Source organism: Trachurus trachurus, assembly GCF_905171665.1.
Source record: "Trachurus trachurus genome assembly, chromosome: 11".
In the NCBI taxonomy this organism is placed as follows: Eukaryota; Metazoa; Chordata; class Actinopteri; order Carangiformes; family Carangidae; genus Trachurus; species Trachurus trachurus.
In genome coordinates, this window is record NC_139904.1 from 3,889,377 (window position 1) to 3,899,376 (window position 10,000).

Genomic DNA, 10,000 nt, shown 5'->3' on the forward strand with positions numbered 1-10,000 from the left:
ATGGCGACGCATGGCGACGCATGCCGACGACCGACGACGTTCCTGTCGGCGTCGGAGACAGAAAGCACCTGAGTGAGGCGAGCTTCACCTCTCTGCTGCCTGGATAAACACGGCCGCTGGCACACACACACTTCCTTACACAAATACACACGACTGCTGCTGCACTTAACCCCGCCATGATCCTCCTCCTCCTCCTCCTCCTCCTCCTCCTCCTCCTGGCTGGAGCGTCTCCTCCTCTTATGTAAGTGAAAAACTCCTGCTTTCAGCGTTTCAGCCCAGCGAGGCGTTCACTGCCTCCTCCTCTGCAGAGCTTTGACAGCAGATCTGGAGATCTACTCTACTCTGCAGGATTTAGTAGCGTGTAGGAGCTGCATGTGGTTTGTCCTGTTGAACATCGTCGTGTTTCAGCAGAGGAGGAGCAGCTCGTTCTGAGCCAATGAAAACACAATGATTCTTAGTTTCAAGGCGATTAGACGCTGAAACATCCTCATCCATCAGCTCCTGGTGCTGTTTTTCTGGAGGCAACAGGAGGTTCCTGGTGTTCCTCGCTCCAGCAGAGACTTCCAGCTCGGTCCCAAGGAGCTCCTGGGCCTGATGGACAAACCTGGAGGAGCTCCAGAGGAGATGAAGAAGCCTCCTCCACTCATCCAGCTTCTCATCCAGGCTACTGTACGTTTACACGGGAACGATCTGAACAGAAAACGCAATGGTGTTCGTTGCGTTCTCACTTTTTATTTCGCGTTTAGACGAGCGTTTTTGGGGTGAAAATCTGCGTGCACGGTGCATACAGATATAGTGGATAGTGGACGAGCTCCACTGTCCCTGGAGGTGACGAGCACATGCACCAACTGACATAATCTGAAAATGGGCAAAACGACAACACCAAAGAACAGAACAGCCTCACAACAGGGATATGATTTCCCATGTAGCCATTTACTATAAGATAAAAGCAGAATATCTCAGTCAAAGTAACATCCATGTAACTTATGAGTGAACTTTGCTGCTGTTGTGTGCAAACCATAAACCACAGCACTGAGTGAACGTTGATGGTTACAGTTTTGAGATCATCTTCCACGTTTGGACACAATCTGTAGGAGTGTAAAGATGAGGAGGAAAAATCATTTGCTTGGTTTTATTTATAAGTTTAACAACTGCTTTTATCCGTTTTACAATTCCAGCTAAAATGCGTCATTTCTAATAATTTTCAGATGTTATTTGATCAATCATCGGCTTCATCCTCCAGCTCGGCTTCTCTTCGGTCCAATACGACATTTTCATTCACCGACCTCTTTCACTGTGAAGAAAAACCCAGAAATACCTGAACTCACCGCGAAGTCAACAGCAAACTATGGGTCAAAGGTCAAAGATCAATATTGCACGTCAGAAAGTTGGTTTGGTGGTTTAAAAGGAAATGATAGTATTATATTCCTCAGTTTCTGTCCATCACCATCCTTTAAATCTGAGATAAACTGTTCCTCGCTGTGATACTTGGCCCTGATTGGTCCATCAGGACTCGTCTCTGTCTCTGACTCTGATCTATTAACTGGAGACGTTTCAAACGCCACAACTTTATTGAAAAGGCTGGAAAGATTTCCAACCGCTGAGTCAAACAGGACCGAGTCCATGTTGTGGTGAATCTGCTGAGGAAGGGTTTGGGCAAAAAGGCAAGAACTTAAAAAAATAATAAAGTTGAACATCAACTTCTTCTTTTTTCTTTTTTTCTGATTGAATAAATCATTATTGTGTCAGCCTCAACTGGAGCTCAGTGAAAACAGACACGTCGCTGCATCACGTCAAACCTTTGTCGATCAGAACCAGAATCTGCCCAAACAAGGAAATAAGATTTTCTCGTGACAAACAGTTTAAAAACAAGGAACAGATAAAAACAAACACCACAAACGAGGAGAATTAGATTATAGACGAGTGGACGGTTCAGACAGAAATGAAAATAGTTTGACGATACAAATAATAAATAATAGACAATCACGCCGCAGGACGGTCAAACAGATCTGGGTTCAGATCAATCAGTTTTACTGTAAGAAGAACTTCACTGCAGTCCAGTTTTTTCAAGGGTTAGGTGTTGACTTTAAACCCCTACGAATTGGGACACCTCTTCAACAATCACACACGTCATCAGTTGTCTCTGCTGGCTTTCACATAAGCAGACGTGACAGGCTTTTGCCACAAATCCTGTATTCAAAACCACGTTAACTTGATAAAATAAAATAAAATTTAATGAAGACTGATCGGTTCATTGTAAAACATTTATTTATTGATGTAAATGTGGTGATTTCTGTACATAGGCTACAGAGCCCCCAGGTAGCGCTGCTCCTGTGTCCAATACACACATTAATTAGCGATCGTCTTTTCTCCCGGGATGACGACGGAGGTTGGCCGGCTGACGAGCTCTTCGGCCGGGTGGTGTCTCTGTGACAAGCCGTTGATCTGCTCCACAGGTGGAGCTTCACTTCTCCGAAAAACATTGGAGCAAACGTCTAAACAGCCTCATGTGGATAAACCGACCGCACATTGGGGATGTAAACAGTTACTTTCTCGCATGAAAAAATATTAAAACTTAACAAAGTGACGTAATAACAGCGCTACAGTGAGAAATAAAACAGCTGCCGGTTGCCGCAAGATGCATTCTGGGAAACTTGTCATACCCTCGGTTTGAAGTGTGCCTCTGACAATCTCTGTTTGAAGGGCCAGATAGCCCTACCACTTCCCCCTAACCCTCATCTGGACCAGAATCGGGACACCACCACTTCACGTGAACGCACAAAACGTAGGGTTAACGTAGGGGTAGGGCCAAGGGCTATAGGGCTAAGGGGGGAATTGGAATTCACCCATAGTTTCTCCAGTTTCCTCCTTCTACCTCTGTGATGCTCTGTTGTTTTGACTCGGTCCAGCTGTGGCTCCGCCCCCTCACTGTATAAACTAACTATGGCGTCCGTCCAGTCCAGCTGCTCTCCTCATGTTTCAGCTGTGGCTTCAGACGGAGGCCTCCTGTCAGGAAACACCTCGGCAGGTCTGGGAGTCGTTCAGAGGTCCTGATCCTTCCACTGATAACCAATCAGAGCAGGGTCAACAGGAGAGCTGATCCCGACCCGACTCGGGTTGAGTTGGCTCCAGGCTCAGTGGGACCGACGTGACCCTGACTCTCTGTGAAACACAAGCCGCGTCCTGTCACGAGTCGAGCTCGGGGTTCACAAATCAGCGCTGCGCCGCTCGCTGTAGGTGGTTTCAGCGCCTCAGATCAGCTACTGCAGCATCAACATGTTGGCAGCCTCAGACGAACCCACGGAGGAAGTGAACTCTCGTTGAGGTTGTAAATTAAAGAAGATGGAGAGGGTGATTACCGGATCCTAAATGGGCACTTTGTTGGAGACGCGTCACGCTGAGACTCCGACCTCTCAGAGACCCGACTCTGTTTTCCAGTTGGCTCAACCACAACCTCTCTGTTCTGTCTCTCTCTCTCTTCCTCTCGTAGCTCCACGGGTACATGGAGAGCGAGCCGCTCACCCTGCAGCTCTTCATCGGCACCGCCGACGACCGGCTGCTGCGGCCTCACGCCTTCTACCAGGTCCACCGCATCACGGGGAAGACGGTGTCCACGCCGAGCCAGGAGGCGCTGCACAACAACACCAAGGTGCTGGAGATCCCACTGCTGCCCGAGAACAACATGAGGGCCATGTGAGTATCAGAGGAAGAATGAATGAATGAATGAATGAATTTAATTGTATTATTGTGGCGTGCATACATCCGTAAGACCAGCCCACATACAAGACACCAAGAAAACAAACCGGGACCAGAGAGTCCACCCTCAGCACATCAATGATACAAACAAATGAAAATACAGTTTCAACCAGATCCTCACGATCAGTCAGATCTTTGGAGGAAAGAAAGAAGAGAAAACGAGACCAAGCTTCAAAGGAGTTGATCAAAGAGTAGATACAATTAAACAAACTATCTTGTCTTCCTTTCCAGGCTTTGGAAATAAAATTAGCAGTCTTAAACACATTGAAATTAAACAACCATAATGACCTGGGTTTAAATATTTTTGGGTCCAAGTCAAGTTTTAGTTGATGTTTGACTTTTTATTCAGTCAAGGATTGACACTCAAAGATAAGTCCACCTTAAGGGTTCAGGAGTCAGCTGAAACTTGAAGACCTGAGACTTTTTGACATTAGAGACGAGTCTGAGTGAAACCTCGAGTCATAAGAGACGAGATAAAGGACCGGCGGATGCAGTGACTCGGTATCGGAAAACGACGGGGCTAGCTGGTTAGCATGCTAAAACTAGTAACGGAGGTCCGCAGGTATAGTCACAGTCACCAGGTACCAGTAAGGAGAAGTGAAGAATGCACCAATGTGACGGATGTTGTCTAGTCTGACTCTGCCCTGAGCGGGTTTCGAACCCGGGTCTCCTGCACCGCGAGCGACGATGCTAACCATTTCGCCAAGAGGTCAATGACCACTTGGCAAGTGGGTTAGCACGTCTTTTATGGGTGAGTGAGTTTAACTTCAGTACCGCTAACCGCCACACGCTGTCACTTCTCCTTACTGGTACCTCATGACTGTGATTGCCTTGTACAATCTAGCAGAGGGACAAACAATGAAAACTAGATTTTTAAGATAACTCGGGTGCATTTACAAATTTTTACAAATATTTATTAATGTGCATTGTCCCTTTTCAAATAAACTAAACTGAAACTGAAACTATACCCGCGGACCTCCGTTACACTAGTACAAGAAAAGAAGTGATGGAACTGGTTGTTTTCTGTCTCTGGAGACAGATTTTGATGAGAAAGACTGGAGTGTAAATGGCGGCTAACGCTAAGGTTAGCAGCTTACGTAGCAACAAATTAGCAAATGTATCTTCCATCATGTGAGACCAGGTCAAAACTATAGACCTAGACCTGAATATTTAATATTTCTGGCTTAGGTCCAAGTTTTAAACCTCAGATCTCTTCTGTCTTGATTTGGACTTTTTTCTTCAGTGGTTTCAGACCTGAGGTTGGACTTGAATGAACCTTCAGAGGTTAGAAAATCATGAGAAAACATGAACATCTGATGAGCTACAACCAGAAAACACCAGCTTTACTGAAATGTCTAAACTCTAAAATGAGGTAGTTTCTTCTCTTTGTAGAAATTTCACCTCCTTTAAATCCAACCGGTCAGATCTTTGTCCTCTGCTACAGAAACAGATGATGTGCAGACACGAGGTTTGTTGGTGTTTTTGAAGCCTTTCTCCTTCTCTGAGCTCAGATCAGATTTCTGGAGGGGAAGCTCAGAGCCGCTAACAGGCCGGAGCTGACATCAGCACTTTCTCTGCCTTTTAATGGATGTAACACATAACCCCCCCCCCCACCCCATGCTACTGCTTCACCTCGGGATACAGTTTCTCTCTTCTCACCGAGGACACGCCTCGCGCTGCTTAGAGTTGAGCCTGGGGGATTTGTGGGAGATTTATCCTTCTTGACGTGCGCTGCGCTGTGACATATAGATGCTTTATGATGTGGTGTGTTTGGAATAACAGGCCCTGTTATGTTTCTGAAGGAGTTACTGTACTTTACCCTCTGTGATTTAAGGCGGCGCGACTCTAATTAAATCATTAATCAACCGAATCAGTCGAAGCCACATTTGACTTGGTGTTGTGACTCCAATTAACTGTTAATAACTTCAGTGATGGAGCTGGACGACTTAATTTGGTTGTTTAAACTCAGACAGAATCCATCCGACCAGAACCAGGTCGACTGGACCGGGATTATTATATAAAATATAACATATACATCTAAACATGTTCAGCGTCTTAATTTACCATTTTATTTTACTTTTTGCCACTTTATAGTCTTATTTGTATTGGACTACATTGCTTAATCACAATTTATCACAACTTTTTGGTTGTTAATGTTACATGTTCTTCTTAATGGTTTTTAATTCATATGCATCATTCAGGATCATGTTTTATCTTTACAATCAAGATAAGTTCAGATCAGGGAGAAGTTTTTGTGAAATAGTAGCTCAAGCAAACAGGTAGAAAACAATAAAAAATTATGTATTTAAGAAAATAAAACACACAGACTATAGAAGTTATATACACACCTTAAATAGGAATTTGACTAATATATTAAAAGTACTTGTAAATGACATTAAAACAGGTTTTTTTAGCAGGTAAATAAAGTTTTTCTCACTTCAGTTGCCTTTAAAAGACAAAAAGAGAAAGAACTGCTCCTCTCCTTGGTCTCTAAAGCGTTTTCTCAGGCTCGTTCGCTCACTCTGTGGTTTTGCACTCGGCCCGTCTGCGGGGGCAGGCGGGGGGGGGCAGAGGGAGGGGAGGGGGGGTAGAGGGCGAACAGCTGGGGTCCTTAGCATCGACACCTGATTACTTCGCCAGCCGAGCCGAGCCGGTGTCTGACGGGAAGAATGTGAGGGAGTGTTGAGATGTTCAGATTAGTGAGTAAACGGTGACGTGAAGGAGGACGAGATGGAAAAGACAGAGAAGAGAGAGGAGGTCTGAGGAGGTCTGAAGGTTTTAAAACATGAAGACGTGAACATAGAAGGAGGAGGAGGAGGAGGAGTTTATGAAGTGCCTGATGATGAAGACTGTTCAGGAACCAGCAGAGATTCATGACGTGATGGAGCTCCTCAGTCTGTAGGAGGAGATGAAGGAGGGGAGGAGCTTCTGATGGAGGTTCTACTGGAGTTATTATGGAGGTTATCCTGCATTCGAAACAAGTTGGATCTCGGATCTTTCCCACTTGAAAACTTCAAAGCGTTTGAGATGCACCACACCAGAACAACCAAAAACACGTTGAACCGGGAAAAACTTTGCATTCAAAGTGCTTTACATACTGTAGCTAAGGCATAAAAACATCACAGAGGGCACAAAAACAATTTAAAAAGAACGTCTTAATCTGTTTTCTAAAAAAAAAAACAGACTTATAGCTGCTGTGCAGCAATGGGTCGGGTCCGGGCTCTTTTTTGGCAAATTTAGGCAAATTCTGAACAACAAACAGGAATAGGAAGACAAGACAGTTGACATTGTAATGTTCTCTTTCCACCAGTTGAGGATTGAACCCACAATCTCTGGAACCAAAGACGGGTCCATGCCTATGTTCCCACAGCCTTATGTTCCCACAGTTCTAAGATTTTACTCAAAATTAGGCCCTATGTTCCCTCTGGACTCTCTCTACCTATCTGGACTCTATCTATCTGGCCTGTCTAGCCTCTACCTGGTCTTTTTACTAAACTTAACCAACTCTTTTCTTCATTGCCTAAACCCAACCAATGGTGGGACCAAAGGGCTGTGGGAACATAGGGCCTAATTTTCAGTGACAACAAAAGTTAGAAATGTGGGAACATAAGGCTGTGGGAACATAGGAATGACCCCCAAAGACCATTGTCGTTAAAAAATCACAAACTTCGAGAATAAAGTCGACTTTTTTCAAGTCAGAGGTTGGAAAGATCCGAGTTCCCACAGCATAATGTTGGAGGTTGTGATGGGGGCTCTATTGGGGGTACTGGGTCTGAGGTTCTGTTGGAGGTTCTAGTGGAGGTTTTGATGGACCCCAGATTTGATACGATCCAATAAACTTATTTGTCCCACTTTGGGAATTTTGTCTTGGACTCAGCACCATAAATGTCTTTGACGACGTCCACAGTGACAACAAGCCCGACATCAGCAGCCAAACCATCACAACAACTAGGCTATTACATAACAGTAGGCTACTGCACATATCCCATAATATTACACACACAACACATTCACACACCAATGGGAAAACTAAAAACGTTAAAACCCACCATGATAAAAGCACTAAGATATAAATAAATAAATAATAATTCTCCATCGTGTGTCGTCTTGACAGAATCGACTGCGCCGGGATTCTGAAGCTGAGGAACTCGGACATCGAGCTGAGGAAGGGCGAGACGGACATCGGACGCAAGAACACGCGTGTGCGGATGGTTTTCAGGATCCACATCAACCAGGCCACGGGGAGGACGGTGTCGCTGCAGGCGGCGTCCAATCCCATCGAGTGCTGTGAGTGTTTGTCCTCTAGTGTCAGTGTAAAAACCTCATACCAGCTGTTCCCTTCGGCCTCTTTGGTCCCAATAGAAATATTGATTGATCGTTGATTTGATGGATTGATGTGAGGATGAACCTCAATGAGACAGTGGCAGCATCAGAACTTTGATTTGTCCATCACTGTAGTTTACAACCAAACGACAGCCACAACCTCAGCTTGTGCCCAAATGTTACTATGGTAACACACTAAATAGCCATCACTTCAGAAGTTAAAGCAAATAAATAGGCTAAAATAGCAATGGTGGAGTTAGCACCATTCTATATTGTTAATTCTATAGCCTATTTATTTATGATCTAATTATTAATACTCTAATTGTTAACATGCTAACATTTGCTAATTTGATAGGCTACTATATAAGCGTTAGCATGCTAACATGTGCAAATATCTAATAAATGCACTAAAGCTAACCTTTGCTAATTATCTAATTGTTTAGTGTGCTATCATTTGCTAATTAGGCAGTAAGTGTAACTATGCTTACATTGTATACAATTAATACATTTAGTATTAGCATGCAAACATTTTGCCTAACTTATTAAAAGTGTTATGGCAAGATTTGTTATAGGCCTACACTAAGTGTTGTAATGCTAACATTTGCAAATAACTAATTAACACACTAAAGCTAACCTTTGCTTATTATCTAGTAGGAGCACTAACATTTATTAATTAGGTCCAGATGTAATTGCTACAGTAAGTAAGCTATTAGCCTGCTAACAATTATGTTATTATCTAATTTAATTTAATCACAATGTGTTAGCATGCTGACGTTTGCCTATTAGAATCAAACACAAACCACTGGTCTGTGTCTGAGGGTAAAAGAAGAAAAATAACAGATGCTTGGAGACGAGGAGCTCACAAGACAAACATCAGGAACCTCTGAACCAATTGATTAGGAAGAAAGTTTAATGGCTAATTCATTATTTTTTCAAACTTTTGCTGGTTACAGATTCTCAAATGTGAGGATTTGCTGTTTTTCTCAGTTTGTTCGGGTTAAAAAAAACAAAAAACAGAATCTCTCTCTCACGCTGAAAGGTCCTTAAACTTTTAAAAAATATTCTTTGACTGGAGTATTTATTAATCCCAGAGTAAGCAGCACATGAACAGACTGTCTGTGTCTGTGTGATGAGTCCCGGTCCAGTTGGCCCCGGTTCAGCCTCTGTTGTTGGACCCAGACATGAGAGTTTATCAGATGCAGCTCTGACTGCAGCTGCAGCCGCTGCATGTGAGCTGCTCCATTTGAACTGGACTCCATTTGTCTGTGTAAAAGGCCATTTAGCCCTTGCTCGATAAAGTCCATTGACTCTGCAGCGCTGCACTGGGTCTGACCTCTCAGTGGAGCGGGAGAAGCTGCAGGCACATCAGCCACTTCATGTGGTTCTGGCTCCAGGAGCTGCCACAGAGATTAAGTCTTATGAGGTAAATGAAAGACAGTAGTTAAACCATGATCTCAGCGCCTTGAAATAGACCATTGTTAGTTTCTGAACGACGGCCACAGAGCAATTGTTTTTTAACCAGAATTCAGTGTGTGTGTGTGTGTCTCTCTCGCTCTGTGTGTGTGTATGTGTGTGTGTGGTTTCCAAAGAGTGAGAATTAGAGGTTTGATCAGAATCAGACGTCGGTCCTCACACAGAGAAATATTCAGGTTTAATTGAACCTGTTTGTGTGTTCAGGACAGAGACAGATTGAGACAAACAGCTGATTCTCTCTGTATGTGCTTTTCTACTACGGTGGCCCTGAAGGGTCAATTTTACTGCAGCTTCAGAAAAACACACAAAGACACAAACGTGCTACACATTCAGAAAAAACTTCATCAGTTTGACAGAGACTCACAACCCAACAGAAAAAGTGTTTCTGGAGGACACAATAAAGAGATGGACTAAAGGCTAATGCTAAGCTAATATGATCAATATGGTC

The 10,000-nt window shown here is 43.9% G+C and overlaps 1 protein-coding gene across 1 annotated transcript in view; it reads left to right on the top strand.

The window, feature by feature from the left end:
- Window positions 1-10,000, top strand: part of nfatc1 (nuclear factor of activated T cells 1) — a 72,054-nt gene that overhangs the window by 14,933 nt on the left and 47,121 nt on the right. The window contains exons 4-5 of the mRNA XM_083982139.1: window positions 3,491-3,693; window positions 7,871-8,043. Coding sequence (XP_083838265.1) covers window positions 3,491-3,693; window positions 7,871-8,043 — 376 coding nt within the window. The remainder of the gene's footprint in view (window positions 1-3,490; window positions 3,694-7,870; window positions 8,044-10,000) is intronic.